This window comes from Pagrus major, chromosome 9 (genome assembly GCF_040436345.1).
Source record: "Pagrus major chromosome 9, Pma_NU_1.0".
Classification (NCBI taxonomy): Eukaryota; Metazoa; Chordata; class Actinopteri; order Spariformes; family Sparidae; genus Pagrus; species Pagrus major.
Genome location: NC_133223.1, coordinates 19,175,203 through 19,196,738, shown reverse-complemented (window position 1 = coordinate 19,196,738; position 21,536 = coordinate 19,175,203). Strand labels below are relative to the sequence as shown.

General features: G+C 39.1%; 1 protein-coding gene across 1 annotated transcript; it reads right to left on the bottom strand.

Annotated features, from left to right (window-relative positions):
• Positions 1-409: 409 nt before the first annotated feature.
• Positions 410-19,075, bottom strand: rbms1b (RNA binding motif, single stranded interacting protein 1b). The gene is made up of 13 exons (XM_073473841.1): positions 18,773-19,075; positions 15,065-15,243; positions 12,858-12,916; positions 11,783-11,874; positions 8,101-8,258; positions 6,637-6,716; positions 5,931-6,046; positions 4,852-4,901; positions 4,667-4,754; positions 4,332-4,382; positions 3,596-3,706; positions 2,316-2,396; positions 410-2,186 (listed from the first exon to the last, which is right to left on the bottom strand). The coding sequence occupies exons 1-13, from the start codon at positions 18,821-18,823 to the stop codon at positions 2,118-2,120; spliced, it is 1,185 nt and encodes a 394-aa protein (XP_073329942.1). The 5' UTR covers positions 18,824-19,075; the 3' UTR covers positions 410-2,117.
• Positions 19,076-21,536: the final 2,461 nt, after the last annotated feature.

Here is a 21,536-nt window from a genome sequence, read left to right as displayed (position 1 = left end):
CGATCAGTTAAATCGATCATTCGAACTATTAAATGACTTGCCAGGTTTTTCGATAATCGATTACTTGGTTTAAAGGTGCAATATGTAAGAACTGGAGACCTGACAAATTCAAAAAATACTGGCATATCAGAGTAACTGCTAACTATAGTTGCGTTAGCTAGTGAACTCAATTAATCCAGTAGCTAGTGGTTGGATTAGTTGAGTCTGCCTGGACTGGGAGCTTGGGGCACTGGGGGAGTGTTTGGTGTTGTTTACTATTGAACTGTTACCTCTTGGGGTACAATGTCAATGGGAGTCAGCTGGTTAGCATGCTAACTTCAATAGGTATCTCTGCAACACAACACAGACGTCTTTGAGATAACACCAAAACTGTTACTTCTTCATATTCTGTTGATATTTTTTTTTTAATGTTTTAGACTAAAATTCCTACATATTGCACCTTTAGGTAATTTTTTAAGAAATAAAAAAACAAAATTGTCTGATTCCAGCTTCTCAAATGTAAATATTTTCTGGTTTCTTTACTCCTCTATGACTGTAAACCGATTATCTTTGGGTTGTGGACAGAATGAGACAGTTGAGGACGTCATCTTGGACTTTGGGAAACGATCTACATTTTCCCCCAATTTCGGACATTTTATACAACTAATCAATTAATCAAAAAAATAATTCAGATTAATTGACAATGAAAATAATCAATAGTTGCAGCCCTTACCATATTGCTAGTGTAGCACTATCCTTTCATAGTTTACTTTCTTATTTTTGACTTGACTACTAAAATGTTGCATTTTTCTCTAAGTATGAAATTCGTCTGTGGCACTTGTTGGATCCAGGCCTTCCTTCATGCTTGCGTGTGTGTCTGTACTGTATTAATAACCTACTAATGACAACTGAATGTGAATATACAAAAAAGGCACACTGTCCAAACTGCAATCTAGTTTGCGGAGTCACTTATGTCCTGGTTACAGAGACAAAATGATGCTATTTCCTCAGCCTATTAGCTCGCAATCTTTGGTGAAGTAAACTACAACTGAAAGTGCCAAGTTTGTTTGTTTCCTATCAAAGAGCGAGGTGCGATAATATACACATATTCATCTCGTTTTACTCCCCAACTTGAACTTTTGCCTAAGTTCTATTACAAGGCTTTGATGAGTTTTTTTTGCACAATCATAAGTCTATGTTTACCTGTTAGTTTGTTTGTTTTTTCAAATAAAAATGAAAAAGACACACCCCATCAAAATAACAATTAACATCACCCAAAAAGACAAAACCATGACCAACAAACAAAACACATTTGCCCCTTCTCATTGCCCCACCCCACTGAGGAAGTTCAATTTCAGCTATTCTACAATACCAAGTAATCAAAAAGGCAAGATTCAAAAGGTGAGCAGGAACTCTAACACATTCCAACATCCAGAAACATATAAGGTCTTCTTACTAAATAAATATTACATCCATTAAAATCATTTCATTCAAAACATTTTCCCTAAAAAATTCTCCTACTTTCCTATCAGTTTTGGGAGGGAAAAGCAATAAAACATAGATTTCATTAAAAAAAACTCCTACACAGCTCATTTCCAAGGCAACAGCTCTCAGCACCGCTTATTGCCGCTCTCTGTGGTGGTCTGTACAACTACTGTATCAAAACAATGAAGGCAAACTTTTAATCAGACAGCAAGATCAATCTAAAGTACTAAGAGAAACCACTGTACAAGAAAACAACACGTAACACTTCACCATAGCAACACTCACACAGCAAGCACAAAAACATCATTTGCAAAAATGTCTTCAGAGGAAAGAAAAATCTGGAAATATTAACAAAAGACAGATTTACTCTCATGCACTTTAAACAACTAGTCACGTAATTCTTTCTTGTGTCCTGCGGCAATCCGTGGTAAAAAATAAACGTTTTCTAGTATGAAAATAAAACTTTTTCAAAACTTTCTTTTAAATAGAATTTGAATCATTTGTTGCACTCTGATATTCTCTCTGAAAATGATACCAAAAATAGTCTCACTTAGACATTTGCAGAACTTGTGCAAAACAGTGAAAAGCTCCTTAGCATCCATTGCATTTGTAGACAGGATTGTTTGAGTGGTTGTCCAAATGTTACCTCAGCACTACTTGGTTTGTTGGTAGGAATATGGGGAATGATTGCCGGATGAGTCCACTGACTGTGCACCATTTTCCTAGAAGAAAGAGTAATATGTTTAAGTAAAAGTCTTTGCCATCGGCATTTTGCCAACAACGAGCTGCTGTTTTTTAAATAAAGATAATGCTTAACACACATCAGGCTGCAATGATGTTAATGCACGTACCTCTACAGGAACAGTTGATGTCTGCATGTGTGCATACTGTGGGATATATGCTCCTTGCATAGCTGTGTTAGCAGCCATAAACTGCACAATGAAGGGAAGAGAAATAGTTATATATTGAGCATGCCCATGGTCTATACATTTATATTTTAATTATGCACTTTCTGACACCTTATTCTCAAATATAATGAATACCGGTTCATCGTTATCATTTCCCTTATTTAAAATGTACGGTTTTCTCATCTCAAAACAAAGTGCATTTGTTGTGCTCAGTAATGTTATCACTGTTCCTTTATTTATAGATTGATAATGTTTTTCTCTGCAGAAGAGTTTATGTTTTCAGCCATGTCTGTCGGCTTGTCAGCAGGATAACACAAAAACTACTGAGCTGATTTACCAGAAACTTTGATGGAGGATGAGTCTTGGCCCAGAATAGACCCCATTAACTTTTGATGTGGATCTGGATAAAGGGACGGATCCAGGAATTTTTTCTCGCTTTCTTTACCATAACAAGCAGGGTGTTTTTCTGCAATTTTGTTAATTTCTCACAGAATAATGGATGAATCTTGATGAAAAAAATCTGATATATTTAGGTGGCTTGTATCTATTTCATGCGGATCCAAATAAAAATCTGAGATTTAAATATCTTTTATTTAATATTGGATTAGGCCTGATTGAAGTAAAGGGGACTATTGGGCCTTGGCAGAGGTATGCGCTCTACTGAGTGCCATTGCAGTTCTTTTTTTTGGGATTGTGCCTAGTATTAGCTTTTAACTACAGACACATTGTCACCTTTTTTTTCACTTCCAATCAGATTCTGATTGTGAAGCGTTGCTATGCTGATACTACCAAATGGTGTCTCAATTCAGTCTCAACTTAGTTGCAGACTGTCTATGTTATACTACAGGGAGTTTGCAACTTTGGCTATGGAGTCTGGATGGGTTCATGGATTGATCAGTCCCATATCTAATGAGTGAAGTACGTCAGTCCCAACTCTAGTTGTAACTCTTTTTTTCTTCATTTCTTTTGTTATTTCTTTTGTTCTTTGCTTATTTGTCTGCTGGTTGTTTTGTCACTGGTGTGTTAGACAGAGCAGTACAATACACAGTAATATATACTGTGTCTTGTACTGTTCTGTCTTCCATTTGTGAGTGTTTGTTTGGGACCCCCTTGGAAAAGAGATGATACATCTCAAGGCGCTTATCCTGAGATAATAATGTAGGGAATTAAGGTATGCACATAATGTGTGAACTCATTTCTGATCCTGTGCAGTATCCTCTCACCGTTCCTGCACTGCCCATAGAGAGGTGACTCATCTGCTGTGTGAGCGGGGCCATCATAGAAGCAGGCTGTAGTGACATAGATGGGTCCATAGAGGGCGATATCACTGTCCCCTAGAAGAAAAGTGAGAGCAGATGAGAGGAATGTATGCAGCTTGTGCATAAACACACTGAAGGAAAGTATTCTTCAAAACACATACTGCATAAAGATGATTGACTGTCACAATAATTATGCAGAATATCTGGAATTTTAATGCATAATGAGTTTTGTCAGATTGGAGAAACTGAGTGACCTTAGACTTCACATCTTAAATCTACAGCAGAAGGTGAATAGTCACAAGTTGTCTATAAGCATCTTGGCTGGCCTGATGCATCGAGCTGTGTTTTCTCATCTTTGATGGCTCATTTTCACAGCAAGAAAGGACTCTCTGCTCTCAATTCAAACCCATCTGTGCTAAAATACTCGGCATCTGTCATCAAATACAGAGCCTTACACAGCTTCTCTAAAGCAGTTGTTTTTACATTCCGATACCAACACTTTAGTACCGTAAATCCTCAGAGATCAGTGTCACCTTATGTGGAACAACTACTCTCCCATATTGTGTCTGATTACTTAAAAAAAATGTTACTACTAATACTGTTACAACCACAGAGGGAAAACAACGAGGAGTGGGAGAGAGAGAGAGAGAGAGAGAGAGAGAGAGAGAGAGTTGTGATGATGGAGAGATTTTGTTCTTACTGGGTGCTGCATGATGTAGGGCTGATGAGGCACCCAGGATGGGTTCTGCACCTAAAACATCACACAAACACAATCTGTAAACACATTGACACTGAACAGCTGCTATTTCCAGAGATCACATGCTGCTGTGGTTGGCAAAGCAACAAGCATGAATGGCCACAGTTCCTTTTGTCACGTATTTAACCCACACCACCGAAACCCCATAGACAAGTTTATGATGATGATTTATAAACATAATTACTGAATCACTTTGTTCAAAACTGATAAATAAAATGTGTCTTTCATGTTACAGTACCAAAGCTACATATTTATCATCTGAGAAAAAGGATTCAAACCTGGTATGTTGACACCGGAGACATGTACGGAGACATGGACGTTTGAGCAATCATCCTGTTTGAAATACTGTATGCTTGTGGGAAAAATCTGTAGACGCAGAAAAAAAGTGGTGTTTAGTACAATAAAGTACAATGAAATATATATTGACTGCAGCAGTGCAGTCTAATATGGTTTTGTAGCTTACCCGTTTTGCATAGCAGCCGCACTAGGATCATATGTGAGAGTCATTCCAGCCTGAGAGCAAAACAAGACACAGGTTTGGCAACGCAAACTGAAGTGGATAAACACTTTCAACCCAAAACTTCTAATAAATGTTGGTTCATTATTACCAAAAATCTAAATTGTTACTTAAATGCAATTGGGAGAAAAATAAAGCTTAAATAATTCCTTAATACCCACAACAGTCAAAGTATAATGTTACTGAGTTTATTTTAGCTGTTCAGATAACTTTGATTGTAAGCTTTGATGTTTATTTAATGCTTGCTTAATACAAACAAGTACAACAATGGTAGGTCTGCAACTACTGATTATTTTCATTATTGCTTAGTCTGTGTTAGTTTCCCAGAGCCCAAAGTGACGTCTTCAAAATGCTTCTTTTGACCAACCAACAGTCCGCAGCCCAAAGAGTCTTTATTTACCATCATAAATGACAAAACATTTAAGAAGCTGGGACCAGCAAAATGTCTCTTTCAAGTTTTCTTTTGATTAACTAATCAATGAATCAACTAATCGTTGCAGCCCTTGACAATGGGATCTCATTTCAAATAATAAACGATTTTTGGTTTACATGACTGATTGTGTGGATGAAACACCATTTTCCAGGAAGTGTATTTGAATTTTAGCTAATTCGTGATTTTGAAAACATGACAATTAAAATTTCGCATTTTCAGAACTTTCCAAACTATTTACAAACCCTGTCACCAACATGATATCCTCATACAAAATTACTATTGTGTATCTATTGTGCTCAAACCTGAGAGCATCCTCGACTACACAAGACTGTAATGCGCTGTAAAAGACATAACCACGACTACAACTCAGTAAAAACAGTGACAGATATGATACATGTAATTTATTTCTTTAGATGACTATTCAGCAGCACTAAAAAACAATAAAGTCACTCTTCATCTCTGTTTGTAGTATTTGTTACACTAGCTGTTGTCTATTATACAACACTTTAGGTGCCCCCTAACTTTGTGCTTTATTACTCCTATCTGGTCATGCATTGGTCAGACCACTCACTCCATCCTGGGCACCACTTACCAGTCTGGAGTCAGCGTCCCTTCCCCACCCCCGACCATTCTGGGCAAATTTATTCTGACTTTGTCTCTTTTTCTGTCCACCGTCAGCAAACTTGCACAGCAAGGGCTCAGGTGGCGCTAAAGAGAGAGAAGTGGCGAGAGAATAAAATTAAAGGTCTGTCTTAAACACACACACACACGCACAAATACACACAATGCTGTCTGTCAATGCTCGCTATGCAGTCATTCACCCCCTGAAGCCTGGGAGTGCACATTTACTGGCCAGCCTGGGAACACAGACATCTAATTTGGCAGCTGTGGAGCTGTAATCCCCTCCCCTTCCTAAAGGAGGCAAGGCCAGCAGAGACTATTTCAGTCTAATAATCCAATTAAAAAGCTTAAAGAGGGAGTGGAGGCCACAGAGAGCAGCTCTCCCTCGTTTTCTTTGTCTGTGCTCTGCCACTTAGGACTGAGTGTGTATGAGCTCTTTACCAGCAGACTTACTGACTCCTGTTGGAAGCATGAATCAGTTGGCTGACCGCTTCGTCCTGCCTATTCAACACCATCCATTAACGTTGTACGCATTATAGACATTACGAGGCAAATACTGCAATTTTCCCTCTCAGATTCTATTAATGGCATGGCGGTTAAACTAGTTCATTTTCACTTTTCTCTGAGTTTGTGCAGTGTGTGCCTGCAAATATAAGATAATTATATGTATGTCTTACCTGGAACACCTGCGGGTATCTTAATAAACTTTCCATTGAAGTGAGAAATGACTGCATCACATTTTTCAGTTGATTCCATCCTGAAGTTATAAAAGAGACACAAAGCATAACAACATAAGCAGCGATAAGAGTGAGCAGGTACTTTCCAAGACCTGCTTCCTCTGGGTGGGTGGAAGGGCAGGTTCAGTATAAAAGATTTCAAGCCTAATTCATACAAATATGTTGTGGATTCAACTTGTATAGTCTTAACAGGCTATGAGCACACCTTCATACAGACAAACATTCCTTTGATACATCATGATATTGTTTTGTCACTTGTGTCCCTAGCCTCGCCTGTCAGGTATTTCAGTCAGACGTCAGGTCGTGCAAGTATGACTGGCGGAAGCCTGCATCACCACTATAATTATATCACCCAGTCATTGTGAAAGTATTTTCTACAGGAGTTTCCATTTGTCCATACATGAACTGTTTCCCTCTCTGCCTTGTTATCATAAGCATAGCTATGTGTTGTTAGGTATTAATTTTAGAAACACGTTTATGATGAGAAACCCAGTGCATTTTCTTACTGTTTGAAAAGTGTATTATGCATTTTTAACAAAACTGTGATTTTGGTAGCTGGTTTCACAAATAGCCACGTTTCAATCCTTTGAGACTGTTTATGCTACTGTATTTCAAAATAAAAGACAGATTTCCTTCAGACTTTGCTGCCTAATGTTGTAAATGACATATTGCCCCTTTTCTCCCTTACTTCTATGTTTCTGGTTCTATAAAGTGCTGCAGTATGTGACGTATTTTTGTGGGTTAAACCGGAAATTTTGTCCAGTGAGATGATCTACATGGATGAACACTTTTATGAATTTTGAAGCGCAAATGAAATCGCTAGAAGTAAAAAGCCAATGACAGGCTACAAACAAACTACACTGCAGTTGTATGGCTTCAACGTCACTAACACCAAGTGTCTTAGTCTTACTGCACTATACTATTCACACGTTACTATAAATTGATCAGTCTACAAGTTGTTAAGTTAAAGTTAGTCCACCTGTAAAGACGGACTAGTGAGTAGATAAGTCTCTGTGTTCGGCATGATGATGTTTAATGTCCCAGACAACCTCTGTGGTCCCATTTAGCCACTTGTTAGCAACTGTCTTTTTCATGACATGTTATACACTTTATAATTCAAACATGGGGTATTGATTGATGTATTTTATACTCAGGCATTTGACTATAACCCATTGACTTTGAGACGAGGGAAATGTTCAGGACTCATTCCTTCCTCTCTTCTGACCATGAAGCATGAACCCAGTTGGATACCATTATCTACTTTAATCATACCAATGTGTCACATCTGTTATAGTTTAAATTTACTGATGTTAAAATGCTATGTGTAGCACAAGTAAAAAAACAATTTCCTATTATTGTTTGAGGACCATGAGTCATTGATAATAAATTACACAAGGATCTGACCTTGCAAAGCCCACTCCTCTGCTGCCGCCACTGGAGTCCCTCAGGATGCGTGTGGATATGACCTGGCCAAAGTGCTTCAACATGTTCTCCAGTTCCTGCTCGTCCATAGACAACGGCAGGTTGGAGATGTACAAGTTTGTCGGGTCTTGTTCTTGTTGCTGTGTGGTCAAAGAAGAGAAAGAGGAAGCCAGACGTAATGTAATTACACAGAAAGGCTTAAATCACACCTGGAAAAGACAAAAGCATTCCTTTACAAGCATATAACAAAGAAACAGGAAAAGAGGAGGGAAGTTTCTGTAAAATTCCATATAATTTATCCTTGACATTTAATCGACTTCTACTATGGACCTCAGCAATGGGGTTATCATGCGTCTGCTCCTCCTTCTTCCTGTCCGTCTCTGTTGGGGGTTTTAGGTAGTAAAGGGTCACCATGAGCAGTGATAAAAAGAGATTTGCATGCAGCCCACGCTGGCTTAAGGCTCACATCAGCTGATTTCTTGCTGTATTTTAATAGCATCAGCAGAAACATAAGACACGGCTACGAGTCCCGAGGGAGCGGCCTCTCACCATTAATATTCATCAGCGTTGGGCTGTTCAGAGTCAGCTACAGGGACAGGTTGGATTACTAAAAGTAATGCACTGACAGAAAAATCAACATTTCAGAATTAGAGGACGATGAATGAGCCACAGCCTGAGCTGCAGCAAAACCCAGGGAAGGTGAAAACAGGCTTTGGCGGCATTTTGTGGTAGCATTTATAATGCAAAGTGTAACCTCAATGAAACCCGGTTAAATTATTAATGACAGGAAGTGAATTTCTTCTCTGATCATTCATGCAAGATGAATACTGACATGGTCTGCAATGTCACATGTTTCTATTCCAGAAGAAATCATACTTTTGACTTGAAAGAGGGTTTGAAGGTGAGATGAATGTGACTCTATCGCTACTTGAGAGAAATGTGGAAATGCTCATCCCAGTATGACAAGACTGCTGTTTGTGTTTTGAATGGGTCTCCACCCGTCAGTCAGTCAGTCATCAGCTGTGACTGACGCACGCTGATGAAGGTGTGGCTAATGGCTTGGTGTTCCTCATACCTTGATACAGAGACAGTAGAGTATGAAATGTAAAAAATGTTATGTGATTTCTTGAAAAGATGTTGCTCGTTGGCTATTTGTGTTGTGAGACATGTGAATGTAAAATGTAACTCCTAACTATATTTTTAACCTTTACTTAACCAGGGTATGATAGGTTAACATTGACACATTTTTTTTAGAAAAAACCTACTCCCTATTCACACTTAGGGGGTCTACAAGAATCAGGCACACATATTTAATGCTTTTAAAGACCATTTCAAGATCATTTTAAACCATTGCAGGTAATTTTAAGGAAAGTTGTATATACAGTATGTTGCTCCATGCAGAGGTAGGTGTTTTATGTAGTAATATAGTTATTAGAGTGAGTTAGCTTAATCCACTTTATGCCAACAAGTTTAAAGTGTAACATATAACAACAGTACTAGGTTCAGTGGTAGTTTTAAAAATTTGTAATATTCAGAAATGTGGCCTTTCATGCTGAGGAGCCAGACTCAGCTTGTGGAAATCAAAATGGAATAAGATAAAATGTTTGTGGCAATTAAGACCTCAAAATTGTAGTATGTAATGACTTTTAAGGCCTATTATTTATCCAGTAAAGTCTCAGTCTTATCTGCTCTAGCTCTACTGGAACCGTTGTTAAGTGTCTTCCTCAAGGGCGCTACAGTGATGGTAATAAGGGACAGCCATGTACTGCTCTTTCACTTCCCCCACCCACATTTAGCCTGCTGATGCAGGGATTGGACTGTGACTTTCTGGTCACAAGAAACAAGATAGAACAATGCTGTTACTCTATAAATTGCATCAATTCTACAAGCCGATATTAATAACTTCCTATACAAATGTGCATTGGTTGAATCCCTTAATTAAGGGAGACAAACAATAATGAGACATTCAGTGAAATAACGTAGGTAAAAAGAAGGGAAACTCTTATCTAGCTACTTCCCACCACCTGTCATTGAAATAATAATGAGAGAAAGCCCACTGAAGGGTGCCTGGGCAGATAAAAAAAACAGGAAAAGGGACCTTTGTCAGAGAGTCCATTAAGCCCAAACAAGCCACTGCAATAGTGAGAATAAAGCTGGACTGAAAGGCTCACACTTTACCATCCACAATACAAAGATTAAACTTGGGCATGGCCCTCGAAGCTGCTCTATTTTAATTAAAAAAGTAAAATGGGTGCACAGAGGCATGTCAAGAAGCTCCACAGATCCCCCAGACAGGGAAATGAGGCCAAGGGTTCTTGCTCTGTGCTGTATGGGAACTAATTTCCCCTGACTGGTTCCTGTTACCATAACAGCACACAATTATTTACTTCCTTTCCCTATGTCAGTGAGAGTACAGGTCTAAAGTCACACAGTCCTAATTTAAAGCCCTTCATCTGAAAATCTCCAATATTATATCGTGAAGAAATAAGGTCATATCTGTGGTGTATTTAAATCTTGGATGACTGTCTGTCCACGTAACACTGGGCACCTTGAAAGCAAACAACTTAAAAATGCATTTAACTTGACTCCTGCAATGTTTTAAAACATATTCGCATCCCTCCCTGCATGTTTGTTTTTGATAGGTTTAACTAAAATTATCTTTCAGGAAGCTACAGCAACAGTAATGGTGCTTTGGAGGCTAGGTCATCCTGCTGTCAGCAACACTGATCTCTACACCCAATGCTCTGACTATTGGCGCCACTCACATCTAAAACCTCTCTAAAGCCTGGCTGGGAGCTGTCACCAGCAGAATACCTTTGGGAGCCATCAGTGATGTATATGCATGCAACACAGGGAAACACACACCTCATAAACCATACATGAACACATCAGAAAAATCATCAAATACGTGTAATTACTGAGGGACTGATTTACTGAGAAAGTGATAAAATATACTATTAATGCAGCTGGAGTCCTTCTTTATGGACAAAGAAATGGACTGAGATAAGATGACAACAGAGAATGAGACAAATAAGAAAGAGAAAGAAAGACAGAGATCTGGCAAGTGTAGGGTGGAGATGCTGTGAATGTCTTGTCAAGAGAAAGAAGTAACTAAAATTGTAATCTCACAGTCTAATAAACCTCTAGATCAAATTCATGTCTAATAAACAAAAACCACCACCGTTTGTTTGCTGTTACACGACAACCTGATTTTAATTAATACTTATTGCAAATTGATTGTAGTAAATCCAGGAGAATACACAGTCAGCCTGTGTTAATATACCTCTATTTATTATTCGTGCAGACCTTAATTAAGTGCGCGCACAGTAAGGACAGAGCTGCACATTGCAAAAGCTCACACTACTGACACGCAAACTGAGACTTGCGTGCTGCAACAACCTGGTGCAAATGTGTCACATTTGCTCTTGAAAATGGATGCAGGTGCCTCAGGAAACCTGATGCTTAATTGTGTAAATGCCTAAAATCACACATGCTTCCTTCATGATTCAACTCAGGGATCTCAGTCACGATTGGCAGGCACACTACTATTTAATACCACAAAGATTAGGTTTAAGTTTCCTGACCAGCCAGATGGAGGACAAACGGTGTTAGTGGGTGACTGGAACGGATGAGATATCAGGATTAGACTGTAATGAATCCTCACCTTTGCCATCTGAGCTTGGACACCAGTGGTCTTCAGGGCAGCCACAGCTTTCTGAGCTGCAGCGGGGCTGTCAAAGTCCACAAAGCCATATCCTGAGGAGACAAGCAGCGCAGTTAGAACAATATTCTGTAGCCCGCACAGTTGATAGCTGATCCTACGTGTTTTGTGGGCTGATAAAGCTTTACATACTTTGTGCTCCTCTGTAATTTTACAGTATGTATACTTGTGCATTAGGACTATCTAGTTGTTTGTATGCATGCTTTTGTGTGTGTTTGTATGTGGAAATAGAGGTAGAAAAGTGCTGAGGATGCAGATGCCAGTGTGACGTTCATGGCTCAGGTCAGCTCTTTGTCCTGAGGGGTACAAACAGGGTGAACCTATAGTCCCTAACCTCTACTGCGACTGCGGCTGCTTTTTTAGCTGAGAAATGGGTCACATTGATACTAAAAGTTTCATATGAATCCTCAAAAGTTATTTCTATACATTCTTGATAATTCTGAAATGAGTTAAAAAGAACTATGTATTTTGTGAAACTCAAGGTTTCTCAAGCCATCTCTGGCTTCTGTTTAAAATTCAGTCTGAGCTTTACAAGGTCTTTAACAGTGTCCCCTTTCACCAAGAGCCTTCGATTAACTGGCATCTGTATAATCCAGAGGAGAGTGACAAAGCATTCTCTTAATCCCATCAGCACCAGAGAGAATCACTAAGTCCCTCTTTAGTCCGATGGGCAGTCTACTAGAACTGGACGAAGACCAACACTGTCACTCAGCAGGAAGAGGAGGAGTCGGCCACTTCTTCCCGGGATCCACCCACAGTGGTGACACACCAACAGACAAGGGCTGAGGCTTAAAATAACATGAGCTGGGAGGCAGATTTAAGCAGCCTGGCTGTCTGTTTCCTGACTTCATCTGAGACGACTGCAAAGCTGCTGAATGGCTGGATGTTTTGATGTTAACTAATTTTTCAGAAAGTGTGAGCAGTTGAAAATCCAGCAGGGCAGTTCGTGAAAGTCCTCTACAGTTAGAGGACAGATAAAAGAGGGAGTTGTTGGAAAGAGAAAAACAACTTCACACACCTTTACATTTGTTTGTAGTCTTGTCCAGGATGGCCTTTGTTGATACAATTTTGCCATACCTAGGGGAGGAGCAAAAAGGCGAGGCATTGTTAACTGGATTATGTACCAGACGGAGCCAGTTATAAAACACACGGAGGGAGGGTTGAGCAACAATCTATGACATCACCGTAAAAATATGAGAAACAGGAAGTGGTTTCCATGGGGTGCTGAAAATCCCCACCATGTCAGTGCAAAGCTAAACAGTCCCTCTTTCTTTAGCCACACTAAACCACTGAATCCAACTTTGTACAGAGTCACCAGAAAGTCACTTTTAGAAGTCAGCTAATTTAGACAGTTGTGATAATCAAAGTTTATTTCTCACTTATAATTACTGTTTTTTTTTATTTATATTGAGGAGCACTGCTAAACAATATAGGTTTTTAATGACACACTGTTGTCACTGTTATCTTTTCTTCACTTCTTCACAGATGCATGTAGGTATTTGCAAACCACTTGTTGCCATGCTTTCAACAGAACAGTCATGGTATGCATGCCGAAAGGAAAGTACCTATGGTGACATCTGACAATGTAGTACCATGTTACTTTGGTGTCATTTCTTTAAAAAAGCTGTGATCTGTCAAAACTGACAGTATTGAGGGGAGGCAGTAAAAAATCCCAGATTTAAAACATCTTTTTCAGAAGAATGTCTCTTCATGTTTCACTGTCTCATCAAGCTAAGAGAGGTCTATAGAAAAACTGAATTTTGTCAGTTCATTATCATTTAATTAATTTATATTCATTTGCTGTATACTCTTTTTAAAATCTGTATAGTAGTTTCTGTACTCCACGACATGCATAAGAAAATCTTAAAAATTGAGAGCAATGCAATGTAACTACGCCTCTTTACAAATATATTTGTCCGATTAAATGTGTCTTTTCCACATGACCAACTAAAGTGGACACAGTCTAGAGGTACTGTGTTAAAACCGACCTATATACTGTAATCTACAGTGACATTGATACAAGCCATGATGTACCCTGAAGTCAACCAGGAAGGTATTTTAGCTAGGGATTAGGCTAAATGCTAAACTGGGTGAAAGGACATGAACCTATGACCTGAACTCTAATCTGAATTCATATGTGGCTACAGCAAGTCTTTTACACTATCATCGTAGTGTAGCGCATTTACTTAAACACGAACACGTAGGTTCAATACTTAACACGCTTTAAGGTATTCAGTATGACCCTGTGAGTCATTTTGAATTCACATAAGAAGTAAGTTTGACCATAGATTAACATATGAAGCGACAAAACAGCACTTTCTATACTTAAGGTCATGTTTTTAGTGTTAAATGTTCCTTGCACATTAAAAACTAGTGAAACATAATTGTACTTAGGTTAGGTAAATCATCAATAAAAATGTGTATGCCACTGTTGAAGCTACTTTTCATATGTAATATATTTCTAAAAAGCCTGGCAGCTTTGTGTTGCAAAGTCAGTGTCACATTGTGAAGATGGGGCCTTGGACAAACAGCAAATTAAATCTATGGGGCACCAGGGTGGTCTCTCTGCATGGTAAATATAAAGCCTGAGCACACAAAAAGAGCTGAGGACGAGCCCAGCGCTGACAGTATCTCTCCTTTATCCATACACATGATATATGAAATCTGTGCTGCTGTCATCATCTGCGCTCTGTCCTTGTGTGGTCTTCAAGATCATCTCTCATGTTATATTCAAATGAGGCCTGAAATACTGCAGCACTTGTTATAATCTCATATATATATATATATATATATATATATATATATATATATATATATATATATATATATATATATATATATATATATATATATATATAGGTGCCTCATTGTTCAGAGCTATTCTATTTGGTATAAAAGGCTGATTAAATCTTAAATCCACTCTTAGAAGATATTGAACTCAAACTGTAGGGCTCAATGTTGTCATTCAAAGTCTGCTTATTACAAATAAAGAAAATGTACTATAAAGATCAATTACAACAAAGACAAAACTGTGAACATTTTCTGACCTCTTAATACAAAATTGTGCTATAGTAATTATAAAATGGCATATTTAGATCATATTTTAACAAATATATGTCAAAAAAAGACTCATACTATAAAAAAAACTAGACTCTAAACTAAGTAGGCCAAAAAATCAATGGCTGATCAATAGCAGATAATGATGAGAGGAAGTGTGGTACTCACGGCTGACAGAGCTTGACCAGGTCATGGTCTGTGGTTGAAGGCGACAGGCCTCGGATGTAGAGGTTGGTTTTGCTGAGCTGGTCCCAGCCTGCAGTGCTGCTGCTGCTGCTGTTGTTGGTGCTGCTGTTAGTGCTAGGGCTAGGTGGAGCCATCGGGTGTGACAATGGGGCAATAAGTGGCTAGAATAGGCAGGAAGACAGAAAAATTTGTTTGAATTCAAGTTCAGGCCGGGTGGTAAAGGTAGACCCTCCCTATGATTGTATCTGCCAAACTTGATCATATCAAAATATCAACATGGTTCTCAGTCTAACGAAATGTGACCTGAACACATCTGGCATTACTCTTGGATGTAGTTGGGTGTTGTCGGAAGTGTTTTCTGATGTCATGGTGTGCTGAACACCCTGGAGTACACTTGTACATCACTCCAGCAAGGTGAGAAGGTGACTACTAGAGGTCAACAGAAATAGGACCTTCAGTTGTCGTTATGTTACTCTTTAAACCTTTGTGGCAACTTTGGAGCATAAGCAACCAGCTGTACATAGACATATTATCACCATAAAAAAATGACATGGCGAAGTTCTTAGCAAACAGCTGCTTATTTACACACCAAGCAGACATGGAATAACATTAGCATCCAATTGGAGTCGTATGTCTGGCTACCTGATGACTGGAAATCCAGTATTAACTCTCTTTTGGCTCCGTTTTTGGTCTCCGCCAACTCTCAATGACACTGATGAGAGCAGTGGGAGTAAGCCGAACCAGCTAAGTTGCAGGTTATAAAACCAGGACAATGAATTAAAAGATTCTGGAGCAGCAAAATGGCTGGGTTTTTCCAAATAAAGAAGGAGATATATCCAAAATAAACATGATTTTATATATTTTTTCGTGGTCTGTATCAGAATGTAATGACTGACCCTTTTGCATGGCATGTCTGCATAAGGATTCAGTCCAAGAAAAGTCTGCTATATGCTCGAGGTGGGAACCTCTTGGCACCTCATTATTTGATTTGATCCCAATTCAGAGGGCTACTTTGCGATTGTACAATGATTTTAAATGCATCTTGAAACACCACATTTTTTAATAATTTTTTTTCTCACTGTGACTACTGGCTTCTTTGAAAACATAGTGTCAATAAACAGATTTTTTTATTTCCATTTTCTTGACTAACGCTCAGCCATCCTCACCAAAACTCCAGACGTAGCCAAGCTAAGAAAGTGACACACGTTTACATCCGTTTCGTTTCACCATCCAATTTGTTCGGACGTAAAGAAAATACAGCCTGGTCTTACTACATCGTAACAGGAGATCTTAAAGTCGAGAACTGGGTTTTGAATTTCTAATTAGTGACTTTTCTGCATGGAGACATAATCTCTCAAGGGAGAATCGCGATCAACAAGAATCAATTTTTCCCCCACCGCTACTGTGCCCTCACTGAGTCACTCATATAGTGTCACATATTAGGGAGAAAAAGATAAACTGTCTGGACATTATTATTATTATTATCATGTGATGTTTAAGTCCAGTGTGAGGATTAATGTTTTACAGAGGAGTTATCCATATCTGCAGAACTATCTCCATCACACCTTCGCAGTCAGCACAATCAGGGTCCACAGGGGCCTGTTGCTCTGACATCTGTGTGACACTGATGCCCACACAGTCTCGAGGTGTCCAATAACTGATTTACAGGTCAACATAAACAAATAATCTCTGGTGTAGCGCCAGACTTCTTAACCTTAGCACTCTCATTAATGAGGAGCTTTATTTACTGTATATGTTTAAAATGGTTTGAGTGAAGTCTCCGTTAGTCAAGAAAAAACAATTGCTATGAAATAGGTATTCTTTTGCTCTTAGATGATATAAACCAAAGTCAAACAACTGGCACTGCAATTTTCCAGAGCTATTCAGGTTGGGTTTATTTTGTAAGTCTTAATATCACTTATATCAGCTGCTCATGGCCTGTCCATCCGAGGACAAGGGGGAAAAATAATTCAATAATTGAGCAACTTTGTGCATTATGTTTACAAGATACAGATGCATATTATGAGGGCGCTGTCCTCTTCAGGGATTTGTCTTCTTCTTCACTATCTGACACTGATTATCCCCGATGACCAATATTATTATTAGTTTTTCAACCCTACTTTATGTTACTCTATTTAAAACTCAGTTTGGCACCAAATGTGAGAAACTTCCTGTGCCAAAGTAACAGAGACAGGTACTGCACCTCATCTAAAATTGAAAGCATATTTCTCAATCATCACATGGTGTTAGTCTGTAATTACATCACATTTCCCAGGATCTCAAAAGAATGATTCATGAACAGTAAATGCTGTATAATGAAAAACTCTGAAAAAAGAGTAGAGCTCAGGCTATTCCCTGTTTGCTGAAGATGGGTGGCTGGTGCCAGGCATGAATTTCAAGTTTATTCCATGGAGATCAATAATATAGTACATAATAGTACATACCATGCCAATATCTCTATACTGTTGGCAACTAGAACCAAAACAGTAATAACTGAACACATCCAAATGTGGTAAGTCAATTGGTGCTGAGATAAAAGCTTTAAGATAAAAAAAAAGTTCCATGTTGCATTTGTATTTAACTTTAAACAATCACTGTCATCACAGTATTAAATGCATTTGTGAGCTGTAGATATGTTAAATATCATGTCAGATCATTACTTTAAATGAATAAGTGAGACATGTATACATTCAAGTAATAGTTTATAACATATATATACCAACACACAAGACAAGCCAGTCTTTAAAGAGAATGCTTGCCACAACTCCATTTTCTCTGCATCTCAGGTGAGCGCAACTTATATTTCTGTGGGACTGAAAGGGAATTTTGTTTTCATACATCTACTCAGATGCAGGACAGTGAGAGCCTGTGATGGGGAGAGGACGGCATCTTATCAGCCAGCCCCAGACCAGCAGAGCCTGTCATATCCGAGCTGGAAATACACAGGGCTTCCAGTAACAGGCCTCGCCCATGGAGCTCTATACAGCCACCGGATAACAGCATAAGCACGACAGAGTAAATATGCTTATTTAAATCTTTTGGCAGAAGGCTGTTTAACAAAACTCTATAATGTAAGTAGGACAAAGTGGATAAATTAGTGGACAATAAGTCATCTTTTCAGAGAAAACTGATATGGCAAGCAAATATGAGTGTATGAGTTATGTTTCAGGGAAAGTAAATAATAATAATAAAATACAATATTTAAGTGTTCTGGTCCAAACTGATCAAGAACATATTACTGAGGAAGTTGAAAACATATGTTTGGTTGAGTTTCTGTGAGGTGATGTTCATTTCCAGTTTCCGGTTCCATGTGTACATCCCATTCATAATCCAAAGAAGAATAAGTGATGCTTTTGGAAGAGGTTAGTCTGCTATTTTGTTATGTGGTCATTATTGTAACTACATGAAGTCCTACGTAGGCCTGTTTCTCTCCAGCAGTATCGGACCTGGACCACAGCCCGAGCAGCAGGTATTCTCATTATGCATAAGTGGCCTATCTGAGTCCCACATCACACACAGGAACACAACACCGCCATTTCAAATGACACAAGTCAACTAAAGTAAGTTTTCTCTCGGTTACAGCGACGGCTAAGTTTTTTTTTAGGCTGTAAGTTGCTGTCAAATAGACGTTTTTTGACATAATGTCTTTAAGGCTGTTTTTAAAAAAAAAATACATATTAGCGTATTTACCTGTTTGCGATATGGTGTCCTCGGTGGGTTTCCAGTATTAGCAAAAATCATCCTCAGTTCGAATAGGGAGAGCAGTTTTTTTTTCTCAGTTAAGCTACAATTTTACTAGCGAAATACATCAAACTCCTCGTATAAGTAGGGAATTATCTCACATGGATATCCTCCTTACTCCGCGAAAGGGCACAAAAACAGGCTTCTACACATATTAGCTGTATACATATCCTTATTGACGTCGACTATCCGGCAACAGAAACCTCCGTAAATTGTCCCAACTTCGACCGCCCAGCCCCGTTTGTTTGACTGGCTTCATTGATTTGCAGCGAGCGCTGCGCAGGACAGACGCTGCCACGGTGGGAGAGACCATTCGGCGCTCCGGTGTAGGGGTGCTCGGTTAACAATGTTCTCCAATGACACTATCGTTTTCATCTGTTGGCCGCAAACAAAATTGAATAGTCTTTTTTTTTTGGCTCATATTTGAAACCTCACACGTGTATTTGCGATTTTCTAAACAGCCCCTGTTATCTGAGCACGTAACATAAAGACGCATTCCCCGCCGTTGTTGTTGTTGTTGTTCGTGTATTAAAGGAAGCATACCAAAGATTCCACCGTGCGGCTGATCCTGGATGTGATACTCTGACAAGTTTCGCTGTTGGGTTTTAATTCACGAAGCATGCGGAGAAGTAAGTGAAATACTAAAGCAGCTACGAACAGTAACCGAATATAAATGACTGTGACAAATTGGTGCGATTTTATAGGAGCCTGATTAAAAATGATCGCTCAGTGTATACATATTTTTAAGAGGCGCTGTCGTTTTCCAGTTCATTTAAGAGTGGCTTTGATTAAGAGATATTGAGGAAAACACAACATAGTTTAGATAAAGTTTTATGACAAATGCCTCTCCTCCGTGTGTTTATTTTATTTTGAAAGGCTTAGTGAAAAGGGACAAATGGAATAAAAGCTCAGCCCACACAAATTACACATTTTCCAATTAAATGAATAGCATATACTTTTGATCTTACTTGATTTTCTTTGAAGCAGCCTCCCATTCAACTCCCAATACAATGCGAGGAATGCAATTTCATTTGTGGCACAAAGGGTGATCAGTCTTAATTAAAAACAGCAATTAGGCCCATAATAAACTGCTTCCATTGAGCATTCGAGCTTTTACCAATGACAGTTCTAGAAATTCCTTAAAAAAAATCAACATGTATAGAAACCACTAGATCACAACTGAACATCATGCTCTTCAATTACTAGAGTGAACTGTTCCTTTAAGGATTAGGTTTTGCAGCAGAGCAAAATTTTCTTGAAAGAGGAGGCTTAAATTGTGGATTGTGTGCACTAGGACCCTCTTTAATGTGAGTGACAAGTGGTTCTGGTATGTGTTTGTGTGTGTGTTGGGGGGTGGGTCTTTATTGGAGCAGGTAAGAGGGGCAGGCTGGGCCATAAATCAAAGGCAATCTACCCACTGCTGTCACCTGCTGATTGGAAAACCAACACTGGTGGCCGAAAATGTGAATTAATGGCGACCTTCAGCGAGGAACAACCACCACCACTGTCCTGTTCTGCCTTTATAGCCCCCCCCCAAACAACAGAACCCCTCAGGTCTTCCTGGTTTTTGATAGCAGTTGTTGATAGCAGTTGTTGTGCGTCACCACTTTCAGCTGGAACAAATAAGACAGATACGATCCAAATTAAACATTTTCTGCATGGTTAAACGCTTGTATCCTTATGTATCAGTGTCCTTTGTTTAAGGACATTGGAACAATAGCTATATATAGGTGTGATGTGTGTTATGCTGCTCCTAAATGAAAGCAAAGGTCACCAGTGGAGCATGTAGAAAAGTTCACCAGGCCAACAGGAGTCAATGGGTCAGCATTAGAGGAAAGGGAGAGGTCTGATTCAGCACTCTGAAGGGGGGGCAGGGTAGACAGAGAGGCAATTGAGCCACCACCTTTTATGAAACAGTGAAAGGAAAGGTTATCTCTGATCCCTGCGTTTGTGTGGCACTAATAGCACCTAAATAAACCCACATATTGTGCTGAATTATATCGGAAATTCATGGTATTATCAATCGTTTCAAGTGTTTATCCATAATTAAACACTGCTTTCCAGACCCGGAAGGCGTAATTCATCTTAACATAAAGCCTACAGTATATACAATATCCCTTTAAATCACTTCAGGCTGGTTGTTTTGATATGAAAGCACAGTTTTTGCCAACAGGGGCACAGATACCCAGAGAGCATACCGTTCTCCTGATGGAGATCTCCTTTCATTATACAGGTTTAATTGCACATGAATAATCACTCAAACAGGCACAAACATGCATAGATGCAAAGATTACAAGATCAGTAAGACACACCCACAGATACACAAGCTCATACTCACACACAAACACACACACACACACACACACACTGGGTATTTCCAAGGGAAATAAGAGAGTGAGGTTATTTTAGGGCATTGCACTGCTTGTTCTCACTCTTCCCTGAACTCGTGTAAACAGTCTCTACCAGAAAACAACTCCGAGGTATATGAAGAAAGAAAGCATCGCTCTCTGTTTTGTCCTGAAAAATCAAAATAGCAATTACAGCCGCGCCGCTCACTCTGTGGAAAGCAGAGAGAAAGAGATGTTTCTCCTCCCTTCCTCCAGATTCCTGAGAAGTGGACCGGCCACAATCAGTGTTGCTCAGCAGCTCCAGGAAGCTTTTAGTAACAGCAGCTCTGTGCCTTTCCTGCCTGGATGGAAGGGTTGGGTTGGGG

Coding starts and splice junctions, on each gene's coding strand:
- rbms1b (XM_073473841.1), bottom strand. CDS start 18,823: ATGATTTTTGCTAATACTGGAAACCCACCGAGGACACCATATCGCAAA. Junction 15,244..18,772: donor GGACACCATATCGCAAACAG/GTAAATACGCTA, acceptor TGCCTATTCTAG/CCACTTATTGCCCCATTGTC. Junction 12,917..15,064: donor CTGGTCAAGCTCTGTCAGCC/GTGAGTACCACA, acceptor CTCCTCCCCTAG/GTATGGCAAAATTGTATCAA.